Raw genomic sequence first — 13,798 nt, 5'->3', positions numbered from 1 at the left:
TAAATGACTAAATATCCCGATCGATACCTAGTTTCCCTAGCCGGCCCTGTGCGACAGCAGATACATAAATACATCTTTATGGCTACAGGAATGGTCCCTAATGAAGAGTGGATAAATGCTCCCCTGAAGGTAAACTCTTTGATTAGCTGAGGCCAGAGGTGACGCCCGGTTGGGGAGGGCAGAGGCGATATGCTGACATGGAAATGCCATACCTTCCATTGCCTGAGGAGTCTACTGGTTAAGAGGGGCTAAGTCACTGAGGGGGCAACAAGGATATGACAGGTCACAAGCCTTGAGCAGGTCGTTCTGTGCTACCTGACCTCCTTTCCATTTGTAATGGTAATAGCATAGATCAGCAGCATTCTCAATCATACTCATAGTCAATAACACACATATTGTTTCAATTCTACATGTAGCCTAGCTCTGTTTTGACTGTATCACTGGGCTGGAGAGGATACTGTTGAAACAAATCCTCTGCATTTAATCTCCAGCACGAAGGCCCTAGCTGTCAGTGGTCAAGACGTATGAAAGACGGGACATGAGACTGTAATCAGGCCAGACCATCATCATCATCATCATCATCAGGAGCAGCAGTACTGGGCTCCAGCTCTCTGTCTCCCTCATGGTGAAGAGACAGTGGTGCTGATGACACTAGATAGAGGATCTGGATGGAGCTGCCTGCTCTTATTTACAGCACAGCTCAATTACCCAGGACAACACCAAGCAGGCTCATCAGTCAGCTTTCCCTCCACAGCTCTACAGTGACCAAGAGGGCCATAAAGAGGGAGGAACCAGATCATTCCCTGCTCCTTAATTAAATGAGAGCAAAGCTGTTGACTTAATTTCCCTCTTCTCCATAAGCAGACCCTCCTCTTCCTCAACAAAGCAGTCCCCACCCACATTTGAGCTGGCCAGCAATCCAACCAATGAAGACCTCCCGGTCATCATCCCTGCTCGGCCCTAAATCAACAGCTGGATAAACAGCCTCCACGGTGGGTTAGTGCCGGTCCCCATGCAGTCACAAGAGGCCGAGGGCCGGGGGGATCCAGGGGGCCGAGTCAGGAGCCGGATCGACACCTCAACAGCGATAAGTAATTCTGTGTTGGATTAGCAGCATGATGGCCTGATCAATACAGGGTGATACACTCAGGCCATTAGGAATGCAGGGAGGAAATTGCCCCCTCTGGTAATAAAGCAGGCCTCATGTCTGGCTGTGCCTTCATCAGATCTCTCCATTAGTGTAATGGTACTATTATCAGCCACAGCAAAAGACCTATTTTACCAGGGAACCTTTTTTCAGCCGGACGGACCGGGTCGTGCTGGAGGGGGTCTGAGTCAGAGAGGGAAAGCCATGCAGTGAGGAGTGGAGAAATATCCTCTCTCTCTCTCTCTCTCTCTCGTCCTCCTTCCCCAGGCCCGGATGTAAATCTCCAGCAGCCTACTTCTATGTTCCCTGCCCGGCTCCTAGTGCTCCTTACTTATTCCTAAGTGTGTTCTATGTCAGCTCCCAACACTATTTCTCCATTATTGGCTCATTAATAGAACTAGCAGTGTGTTAGCGGTAGGTGGGGGGGGCGCCGGAGCAGGGGAAGGTGCTGAATGTGCTGAATGTGACACCCCCTTATGCTAAAACAACCAGAGCCGACATGACAGCACACCCGGCATTAGTCGCCATAAATCGTTACCTTAACACTAATTCACAGGGTAACATTGGGGGGGTTGATTAACCATGTCTGGATGTGTGGACACATAATCAGCTTTTACCTCTCTAGTTGAACATTTAACAGAATTGCCAAGGGAAAAACAAAACATTTTAATGAGTGTTGAGGAATGAAATACCCTAAACAGCTTGCACTAGCTGCCACAACCAGAGGGAACCAATGAGGCTGATCTGAGCGAAGTTCTGGGCTCAGCCAGGACCTCAGCACAACATCTGGTGACCCTATGTGGTCATTACTTAGCCTGACATTACCCTGAAATATATTTCCACTTTTTCATCAACACTTTGTACACGTCATCACATAGACAGCAGCTATCGTCAAAGACAACGTCAAGAAAGTAGGTTGAGGGTCATTTCCATTTATATTCAGTTTACACAGGACGTGTATATAAAAACCCATATACCTTTGTTTCTAAAATAATAGACATGTTTCAAACCATGAATTTCCTTTACAATAACCTGCTGGCATTCGTGAAAAAACATGCTATTGATCACAGTACATTACAAGTAGGCCTATTAGTTAGGGCTTTTTAGTTGATGAGACAGAAAAACATGTTATTGATCACAGTATGTTACAAGTAGGCCTATTAGTTAGGGCTTTTTAGTTGATGAGACAGAAAAACATGAGACAGTGCTGCTCTCAGAAACATGGGTAAGCCATTATTGTCCTGCACATTGTATTGGACGTGGTTAAATTGAGTCTGCCTTTTTAAAACAGGTTGGGAGTTATGTTCAGTAGGCCTTCATGATAAATAGCTTGCCTTCACTAAACTAGCAAAATGACAGGGGGAAACAACTCACTGATTGAGTCTAACTGCAAACACACTCACTTATGAGACTACAGTCACATCCCCACATCCCCAGTTATTACATAAACTGAACCACTGCACTGTGTCCTTGCCCTATAACAAGCCACTGGGATTAATGCAGCTCTTCTAACTTGGGTCTGTTCTGTGGTTTTCCAGCCATTTTACCATTACAATACCCCGTCCTCATTCCTCAATCATCCTTTTATTATTTGTATAAAAGAGGAAGCAGAACCATTAGCTAGGTCTGAGTCTGCTCTCTCTGTGTCTGTGTGTGTCTGCTCTATGCTGCCTACACCCACCTGGGGGCCAGCTGGAAAGCGTTCTGGCTCTCATCTGGTCACCATGGCCGCTCTCTCAGCTCTTCATAAACAGGAGGAACCACGTCCTACATAGTTTCTGTGCTGTCAGACATGATCCAAACACATGTGCCATGGCAGACTGTGGCGCGGCAAAGGCTGGGAGCTGCTGGGACTGACTGACTTGGAGAGAGCAGACCGGGGTTCAAATACTATTTGAAATTATTCAAAAACTTTGAGTGATTGCTCTAGCCTGCCTAGAGTGCCAGATGGGTGGGGCTTGCAGTGTTAGGACTGTTATATTGGTCCAGTAAGCCAGTCAAGCTCAATCACAGACAAAGTGTTTGAAATGATTTTGAATAGTATTTGAACGCATGTCTGGATGAACCTGAGCAGAGCAGTCTGCATGGGCCCAGCAGTAGGGGTAGCTAGGGAGGTCTGGATGAGCCTGAGCAGTCTGCATGGGCCCAGCAGTAGGGGTAGCTAGGGAGGTCTGGATGAGCCTGAGCAGAGCAGTCTGCATGGGCCCAGCAGTAGGGGTAGCTAGGGAGGTCTGGATGAGCCTGAGCAGTCTGCATGGGCCCAGCAGTAGGGGTAGCTAAGGAGGTCTGGATGAGCCTGAGCAGAGCAGTCTGCATGGGCCCAGCAGTAGGGGTAGCTAAGGAGGTCTGGATGAGCCTGAGCAGTCTGCATGGGCCCAGCAGTAGGGGTAGCTAAGGAGGTCTGGATGAGCCTGAGCAGAGCAGTCTGCATGGGCCCAGCAGTAGGGGTAGCTAAGGAGGTCTGGATGAGCCTGAGCAGTCTGCATGGGCCCAGCAGTAGGGGTAGCTAAGGAGGTCTGGATGAGCCTGAGCAGTCTGCATGGGCCCAGCAGTAGGGGTAGCTAAGGAGGTCTGGATGAGCCTGAGCAGAGCAGTCTGCATGGGCCCAGCAGTAGGGGTAGCTAAGGAGGTCTGGATGAGCCTGAGCAGTCTGCATGGGCCCAGCAGTAGGGGTAGCTAAGGAGGTCTGGATGAGCCTGAGCAGAGCAGTCTGCATGGGCCCAGCAGTAGGGGTAGCTAAGGAGGTCTGGATGAGCCTGAGCAGTCTGCATGGGCCCAGCAGTAGGGGTAGCTAAGGAGGTCTGGATGAGCCTGAGCAGAGCAGTCTGCATGGGCCCAGCAGTAGGGGTAGCTGAGGAGGTCTGGATGAGCCTGAGCAGTCTGCATGGGCCCAGCAGTAGGGGTAGCTAAGGAGGTCTGGATGAGCCTGAGCAGTCTGCATGGGCCCAGCAGTAGGGGTAGCTAAGGAGGTCTGGATGAGCCTGAGCAGTCTGCATGGGCCCAGCAGTAGGGGTAGCTAAGGAGGTCTGGATGAGCCTGAGCAGTCTGCATGGGCCCAGCAGTAGGGGTAGCTAAGGAGGTCTGGATGAGCCTGAGCAGAGCAGTCTGCATGGGCCCAGCATTAGGGGTAGCTGAGGAGGTCTGGATGAGCCTGAGCAGTCTGCATGGGCCCAGCAGTAGGGGTAGCTAAGGAGGTCTGGATGAACCTGAGCAGAGCAGTCTGCATGGGCCCAGCAGTAGGGGTAGCTAGGGAGGTCTGGATGAGCCTGAGTAGAGCAGTCTGCATGGGCCCAGCAGTAGGGGTAGCTAAGGAGGTCTGGATGAGCCTGAGTAGAGCAGTCTGCATAGGCCCAGCAGTAGGGGTATCTAGGGAGGTCTGGATGAGCCTGAGCAGAGCAGTCTGCAAACTCTGCATGGGCCCAGCAGTAGGGGTAGCTAGGGAGGTCTGGATGAACCTGAGCAGAGCAGTCTGCAAATTCTGCATGGGCCCAGCAGTAGGGGTAGCTAGGGAGGTCTGGATGAACCTGAGCAGAGCAGTCTGCATGGGCCCAGCAGTAGGGGTAGCTAGGGAGGTCTGGAGAACAGAACAGCCTTTACTTTCCTGCTATTTCTCTCCATCTAATTACACAACCCACAAACACAGCACATCCAGACCAGAACACACCACCACTAATCACAGCAGGCCTCTTTGGCAGTGGGGTCTGCTACCTACTATTTGTTTTGTTTTTTTCCACCTTTATTTAACCAGGTAGGCTAGTTGAGAACAAGTTCTCATTTTACAACTGCGACCTGGCCAAGATAAAGCCTGGGTATTCCCAAAATGTCACACCTTTACTTTGATCAACTATTTCATTCTCAATCAGATTTTTACACAAACGCCAGTCAATGTCGTTACTATTCATTGTTTTGAACAGCATCCCAGGACAATCCAGCAGCCATCATAGTCCTTAACTCACTGAATAGTTTAAGAACACACTGCAGTCACTCACGCCCCCCGCCCCAGATTACTCTGATTTTGAGGGAGTATGACTTGAAAATCTAAAATATAGGGGACTTTTACCATGCAACGTGTCTAAATAAATATGCAAGCCTTCATAGCGATCCAATCAGTTTATTGTAGCACAGTCTACATCCATGTCTAAACTGTAATACTGAAAGCAAAAACAGTGTAGGCCTATCTGTAACGATAAAACTGTTAATAACAGCGATGCTCCATTGTAGGTGAATGAAAAGGAAACCACAATAAAGCCAGAAATCATGCAGGCTGATGTGTAGCTACATAGACAACTGCAGCTTTCCAGCCTTCAAAATGACCCAAGCATCACCGCATTTGGAACATAAAGTTCTGAGAGAACGAGTCCACTGTGTATTTGCCAGAGCTAAGGGAGAATAACGCTATGAATACCTTTCTTCTCTTCTCGCTCTCACTGCCACCCGATCGTTTCATGTTTCCTAGAGTTGTGTTTACACACCCGCGTTCACTGCAGCGCATCTTGGTAGTTGTAGTTCCAACAGAAGAATTACAATACAATTTATAGCTCTGTTAAATAAACAGAGCATATAAAATGAACGGGTGCCGTGTAATAATAATCTAGATAGAAAGACAGGTTATGAAATAATACCTTTCTGATCACAATCTAGCATTAATTTGCTTCGAATGAAAATGGAAAACTTCATATCCCGAAGCACGGAAAAGAGGAAATACGTTCAAGCGTAATTTGACTCAGCCGGATGGGGATTCTTGCTGCATAGTGCGCACAGCAGCTACAATAATACTAGATCTTCAAATCATATGTAAACCATACCATCCTTACAATAGCGTTGAGATAATTGTATAAATCTGGTAAATCTCGCAGCTGCTCTTTTGATGTCGATGAGCGCGTTCAATCTAAAATGCAAACAAGTACTTTAGCAATTCAACATGGCAAAACAATGGTTTAAAACACAAAATAATACAGCACGTGGATCAATTTAAAACGAATAAAGTAGCTGAAATAATAATAAGGTAAACTTCAATGAAATATATTTCCACATGTTGTGACATTGTCACTTTTATATTTTCAAAAAGGCCTAGCCAATACATTACAATGAGATTTTAGAAGAAATAGCAAAAGGTTTGGGCAGTTTGAACTTTTTTTTTTTGCTGCTTGGGTTTTTTCTTGTGTAGCCTAAATCAAAAGCAGCATTTTGTAACTTGCGTAAAAATAGCAATCATGCTTTGAACATGCTCCAAGACTCCAACACTGCCAAGACTCTTTCAACTCTTGCATCTCTAATCCAGGTGCTTTGCTGCGAAAAGGCATTGGCTGCCTCGACATAGACAGACACACATCACTTTCTACTCACCACCAATTGTGAAAGCAAACCATAAACATGCTGTATACAGTATGGGAGCATTTATGTATGGTTTCACATGCAGACAAAATGCCCTCTACCTTGGGTTCAACTAAATACCTTGTAACATACTGTGAATAGTGTTGAAATGTGCTCTGTCTGTTATTCTTATCAAAGACAGCGTATATGTGAAAGACATGTGCTGCTTCACACACACACTCACACGCGCACACACACACACACACACAGGGGGGGGGGGGGGGGGGACTGCAAGGTTGGAAACACCTGCTTTGTATTACCATTACAGACTTTGATCAGTGTCTTCATTAGTTTCCTTTGTAATCTCTTTCCTTTTATGGTAGAGCTGAACTAAGTGAACCGGGCACACTGATTTAACACATGTTCCATTCACCTGTCTTGTAAAAAGCTCAAAAGCTGTCCTGCTTTCAAATGTGTTGGTGTCTCTGGCATCCTTTGGCAATAAGCAGAAAATGGTCCTTTTGATTCCTATTTATAACCTACATTTCCTCTCTCTATAAATATATTTGGAAACACTTTGACAAAACTGGATCCACGTGCATATTAGAACATAAACATATGGGGGCATATAGGAGGGTTTAGGACAGAGCTAATAGAGAGAACATTTGTTATATATGTTATAAATATCCCTTTTAACTGTAATGTCCCAAACCCCTGTCTTTCCACCATCAACCCAATCCATCATTATGTTCCTCATGTCTGTTAAACTACCTTTCACATACTACCCCTGTCAATCATATCTCTGGATGAAAAACATTTCAGCAGAAGGGAACTCTGATTCCGCGTCTCATTTTTCCTTGTCAGATTGTGTGTGTGTGGGGGGGGGGGGGGGGGGTGTCATATATTTGTCAGATTGTCTGGAACAGCACAGCGGGGGCATTGGAACTGATCCTAATGCTCAGGTCCTTCATGGTAAAACAGACCATTTACAGCCTCCCAACAATAACAGTGATTTGTCATGTAGCCAATCAGGCTATTTACTCCCCACCTCTCCTCTGATGTCCATCTCACAGGGTTCAGCACAGGGGAAGGGCATCACTGTACACTCTCAGCTGTGGTAGAAAAAACTGAAAACTAACTTTGAACTCTTGTACCTCATCATACTGTATATCCCTCTTTTCTTTCTATGCTCTGGCCGATATGCTCACGATGGGATGGGGGATGTTTTCTGTTATTGCACATTGCATCAGCTCTGGACGACACCTTTGACAAGGCTTATTTTTAGTGATATAATGAGTGTATAAAAAAGCTGGGTAGAAATCAAAGGTGAGGAAAGTGCTGTGCCAGAAATGTTAGTTGAGCATATTAAAGGAAGGAAGACAGAAACTATTGTGTGCTGTTTGTATTAAAACCAGAACTACCAACCCTAAAGCCCCTGCAGTCAGCTCTCCCTATGTCTCCCCATGCCTCAAACTATCATTTGGTCTGAAAAATCACAAATATACTTCAGTAGAGACAGGCTCCTTTGTGAATAATGATATGTTTCCTCTGTGGAGGTTTATATTGGGCCACCTACACGTTATTATTGCATTATCAAATTGTCCTTGGTTTCTAGAAGAAAGACAGGAACAAAAAACGACTGGAAAAACTGCAAACAATATGCATCCTGAGTTGTCCAGACTCCAGTACCATACGTGAACTTCACTCAAGGTACTCTTTGCAAACGGCATATTTCCCCACCACAACCTCCTGCCAGTAACTATCCTTAAGCATATTGTGGTGCATCCAGTATCCATAAAGAAGAGAGTGGTTTTTGATTTGTATTTGTATTAAATGAGCATATGGAGCAAGTATGTGCCTTCCCTGTCAATGATAAGCCTTAGGAAACTGCTATTTGTCAGTGCTATAAAGCAGATTGCTGCCCAGTGGTTTCAATTAACATCAAAGGACTCTTCACAGGCAGTAATAGTTATATCAAAACCTGAGATGTATTATTTAGGTTCCGCGCGGGAGTCCTCCAAAAGATTACGTCCCCTTTCAAAATAGATTTTCTTTTCTTGCTGACTTTTTACATTCCGCCCTTTTCTATTGCTTTTCTCCCCTCTTTGAAGCAACCCCACATCACCCCTAGACAATCCCTTTGTAGCACTAGGGTACCTGGCTGGCTCTGACAGGGTGGCCTATTAGTTGGGTTACATGAACAATACAGCGCCTGCGGCATACATTAAAAAGGGCCTGTATTGCGCTCTAAATTTGAATGGTCGGTAGCTAGTGTAGATAACGTGAAAGAAGATGGAGATATGGTATAGAGTGGAGGAAATATCTTCAGGCCTTTTCCTCAATATAATTCATGAGTTTATCCATGTTGACTCCATCACCTTCAGCACACAGTTGACCTGTGTTGACCAATCCAGGACATGTAGGAAAATTCTCATATTTCTGCTTCATATTAGAACAGTCATGTAAGAATAGGTCTACACAGAGCCACGTGTTTAGAGAAATGAATGCATACATTTTGATACATGGCTCTGGACCTACGTATACCTCGTCCACTATTTTACTTTGCTCTACCAATAATACCACAGCTTCTATTTCTTATGCATATTGAAAGGGAAAGGGCATCATTAAGTTCATGCCAGTATCTGGCATTTATCTACCCTCTTTTCTTCATCATCATATAAATGAGAATGATGCTTGAACCCCTAAAGGGAGCTTGGAGAGGTTATAACTAAAGCTTTTCTCTTTGAATGCTTCGGTGGCCCTCCGTTAGCTGGTATGGTGTTAAAACCATCGCTAACCTCTTGGCCAGGGCTTAAAGTGAAGGCAGGGCCCTATAAAAATGATTCACAAAGTACATACACCATTCAATACATGTTGATTAAGCCTCTATAAATGATCACATAGTGCCCGCAGGAAAAAGCGCCATGGTTAGTGAACAGAGAGAGCGTGCAGCCCTAGTCTAAGATGTGGTACACTTCCCTGGCCGGGATCATTTCCAGACACTCGTACAGAGGAAGGGAAGCACTCTGCTATTGCTGTGATTTGAATACCATAATCACTGAACAGTTTTATAGGAAACCCATTAAAAGTGAGGTTTAACATACAAAAGAGCCCCTGTTTAAATCTCATGCACAATGTCAGGCTGAAATACATTATAAAAATGGATATATGCGGAAGCATAGCTAGCTACATCCTCTGTGTGTGTGTGTGTGTGTGTGTGTGTGTGTGTGTGTGTGTGTGTGTGTGTGTGTCCTTGTCTTGTGCTCTCTCATCTTGGGAGGAAATCTTTTGTGGGAGACAGAAGATGACTCCTTTTTTGGAGGGATATGTGTAGGCCTACTTTATCACTCACAGCCAACCTGGTGCTTAGACCTAATCCTGCGTTTGTTCAGTCTGACACAAATCACTGTCTGAGATTGAGCTTCACTCTAATAAAGATGTCTGTGTAAAATATTCTAATTATAATACATAGGATATAGAAAATATAAGAATTTAATGAAAACCGAATGAGGTCCAATGAGGTGGACACAATGTCCTGATGTGACCCTTAACCTCACCTGTTCCTAACTGTGTTAATAAAGTGCCAACCTTCCTCATCATCATTCCCATTACCCGTAGAGATATAGCCTCCATGCAGATCAAACAGACCCTAAGTGAACAATGGCTGAAATTGCATATTAATATGATATGTAAAAGTTCAACAGATATTGGGAGTGATCCCTTTGAAGGGGACTGTTTAACATTAGGGGATTTTTATTAGCGCTTTTCTAGTCTTTAATGTGCATGTTTTCCCCCTGAGTCAGGCAGTCACTGGGACCAGGTTTGGGTCTTATTGGTGGTTCTCTATTTTAGGACATGCTGCTCAGAGTGTCTTGGTATGCTTATAGATCAGTCATAGCATAGGCCTACAGCAAGGTTGACTTGTAGCAAGACGTCTTCTAATGCTGTGAATCCTTGTTTGTAGATTATGTCACAGATGTAGGATCTTAGTCTGGCCACCCTGTTGTAGGACATTTACAACTTGTAGGGTATATTTGAGGTTTTCTAAGGCTTCTGAGGTTTGTAATTTCCACTTTGAAATGTCAGACTTGATTTTCCCTTATGAAAAATGTATCAACCCCTACAAAAATGTCCATTAATTATAATCCACATCCTGTTTCTGCAGGATTATTTTCCTGCTGTAGTAAACTGGCTTAAATTAAGACCCTACATCTGTATTCCATATGTTCTGTAAATCCATAGATAGTGAACAGTGGGTGTGAGACTGGCATTTTTGGCAGTTGACTAGGAATCTGACTAACACACCCATTGTGTACAGAAATAATTTACAGTGAATTTGATTTATTCATATATTTTTAATCTTTCACACGTTGTCATTTGCGGAGTGTGCTTGTGGTGAAAGGTATATTTGACACTGAATCCAGAGCTTCCTACATCTACGTAGTGACCCCTCCTTCACTTTCAATCATATCCAACTGCAAGAAATTGAAGTCTGTGTTTATACATATCCAATATCTGTCACCTCTGCCCGAAGTTAGGGGTTGAATTAGGAGTTTCTGGACAGACAAGCTGTACCCAAAAATTAGTAGGTCAAAGATCTGTTCAGTACCATACGCTGGCTCTCATACTAAGGTGATGAGTCCTGTTCCACCCTGTTCCCCCTAATTTTAACCCGGGAGTTGGTCTAACAGTATAATATAAGAATTGGTTAGTTAGGTGGAGTATCCTGGTCTCTTTGCACTGTGTATGAAACATAAAGAGAACACTTCTCAGACCTTCCACAGCATCTGTTTAGTTGTTTGTTTGGTTTAGCTTAAGAAAGGCAGCAGCTTCTGGGTATCCTAAGCCCATTAATAGACTTTGATATAGGATCCTAAATACACCTTGTTCCAATTTAACTTGTGTTCCATTCGTGTGTTGTTGTTGTTGCAGACGGATTCGAAACACTTAGAACCTTGTGATTTCTGTGTGTGTTGCCTCATTAGCTGAGATTTTTAACAAAATACAACCACACATGTCGATACAGTACAATGTCATAAAAATGATTGAGGATGATACAAAAAAGTTTTCAAATGTATTTCCATTGTGGTCCTCTTGAAAATACATGAAAACTAAATATGCACAAGTTTATAACATGAAAACAAAATATCTCAAATACATCTCATCAATAGGGAAGAAACCGTAAAAAGAATAAAATATCTTACCAAGTAACGTTCATGAATAAAATGATACAAGTTCTTAAGGTTTATCTTAAAGGATAAAGATGACATTGTCATTGTCTTCAACCAGAGGAGAACAACTGCCACCTCTCTTAGAAGCCACGGAAGTTCAAGGCCGACCGCGGTACTGCAGGCATTGTTAGCAGAAAATCGGATCCCTCATTATAGTGAATGAAAAAAGGTCAATCTTCGTGTAAATAAAAAACACATTTCTAATACACCAGATGTATGTCCTTGAATCGATTATTTTAAAATCGCACATAGAAGAAGTTCCAAGTATAATTTAGTTGCTAATTGCAACCTGCAGTACCCCGGTCAGCCTTTAACTTGAGCTACCCAATGCTGAGCTAGCATACATTGTCACTTCTTGGAGTAGCTCAAACTGCGCATGTTATGTCTCCATGAGACACCATCTTAACCGGCTTTATTTGGCTTCAATGTGCTGTTGAGTCTTCACAGAGGAATGAATGTCACATGATCAATGGCTTTGTCCGTTCACATATACAGTCATTGTCTTCAGCATCATCATCATCCTGGTCACCACCACCTCTCACTCACCACTATGAACTTCAAAGTCATTGTTTAAATAATCTATACCCTCATATGGTGATCCTGGATTATTGATGATCTTATAGGATAAGTAAAGACGGACAGTAACTGACACATTATCTCCCATACAGTATAACAGCCTTCTCCCAGATGTTAACACAAGGCAGTTTGTTCATAATTAGCCTGGTCTGCTTGAGGCAGTTCAGTGAAAGAGAAGGGACAAGACATATAAACATTATCAGGCGTATGTTTGACTGAACACTCTCAGTAATTAGAGCTATCTGTGATGACATCACCATGTCAAACAAATAGTGTGACCGCTGGAAATGTGCTGTGCAACCAATCGGAAGCCTGCCATACACCTTGAGCTAACACTCCGTACACACACACACACACACTCTCTTTCTGTTCTTTTTCTGACACAAAGCAGCAAGTCTCCAGCCGGTCGTTTTGTTTGAAGCCATCAAGTGGTTTTGCAAATTATGTTGTTTTGTGCTGAAGTGCTGAAGCAGATTAATTAAAGATTGTGTGACTGCATTAGTGTTACTGAAAACAAGCATCTCGACAACACGGCCTGCCTGCCATCTGTAAACAGCCCCAGTTTTAGACACAGGCATACAGACACACACACACGTGCACACACACACACACACACACACACACACACACACACACACGTTCACACACACACACACACACACACACACACACACACACACACACACACACACACACACACACACGTGTAGATAACAAGTCAGGGAGCCAAGTCTCCCCATTTCAACATTGTGTCAAAGACGGGCTCTTGGGCAGCATCCAAGGGTTTTTGCTTATTTGTCTTTTGTAAAAAAAGGACAACTATCCGAGCTGTGCCAAAGCACCCTAGGGCCTTAGATATGTGAAGGGCTGCTCTCCTCTCAGCTGGTACACAGATGTGTGTGCCGAGGGAGTCCGCTGTCTGAACCGAGCACAGATTAGTGATCCTTTTTTTCTATTCCTAATAAAGAAAGCGCAGTGTGTGTGTGTCGGTGTGTCAGTGTGTGTGGCATGTGTGAGGGGAAAATAACACCAGCCGCCTGCTGATCAGAAGTGAATGGGGGAGCTTGGTGGCCACATATAATGCTGCTCTTATCATAAAATAACAGAACTTTTCATTTTAATTGTGGTTTACGTCTTAGGGTTTTGCCGAGGAGTTCAAAAAAAATAGTAGTGTTTTTCATATTTTTGACTTTTTCTGAATGTTTGGAGTTAGGTGCTTTAAATAGAGTTTCAATTATGGTCAACCACTTTCTTTCAGCAAGTGTTTCCAGATATACAGTTTATTGTTCCAGTCTCACCAGAAAATATTAAAACAACCAATTTACCAGAGGGAGGAATGACAGCTAATGATGAAGTGGTGGCAGCGGATCCATTTCTTTTAAGTTGTTTTTGTATAGTAAAGTGCTTGTGTGTGTGTTTCTGTGTTTGTGTAATGGTGTGTGTGTGTGTGTGTGTGTGTGTGTGTGTGTGTGTGTGTGTGTGTGTGTGTGTGTGTGTGTGTGTGACCTTCACCGGTCAGACATCAAGGACA

At 44.0% G+C, this 13,798-nt stretch overlaps 1 protein-coding gene across 3 annotated transcripts in view; it reads right to left on the bottom strand.

Annotated features, from left to right (window-relative positions):
- The window catches only part of LOC110506743 (alpha-ketoglutarate-dependent dioxygenase FTO), a 195,908-nt gene extending 190,156 nt beyond the window's left edge, over positions 1-5,752 (bottom strand). Inside the window, exon 1 of one of the 3 annotated variants that reach the window (XM_090222643.1) lies at positions 5,553-5,752. In XM_090222643.1, the coding sequence (XP_090078769.1) occupies positions 5,553-5,639 (87 nt within the window). In that variant the 5' untranslated portion in view covers positions 5,640-5,752. The remainder of the gene's footprint in view (positions 1-5,552) is intronic. The other 2 variants (XM_036964462.2, XM_036964463.2) reach the window with 2 other exon arrangements.
- Positions 5,753-13,798: the final 8,046 nt, after the last annotated feature.

The sequence above is a fragment of the Oncorhynchus mykiss genome, chromosome 26 (assembly GCF_057628025.1).
Source record: "Oncorhynchus mykiss isolate SJ-2025 chromosome 26, ASM5762802v1, whole genome shotgun sequence".
Lineage (NCBI taxonomy): Eukaryota > Metazoa > Chordata > Actinopteri > Salmoniformes > Salmonidae > Oncorhynchus > Oncorhynchus mykiss.
Note: the sequence above shows the minus strand (reverse complement) of the source record. Positions and strands in the feature narration are given on the sequence as shown.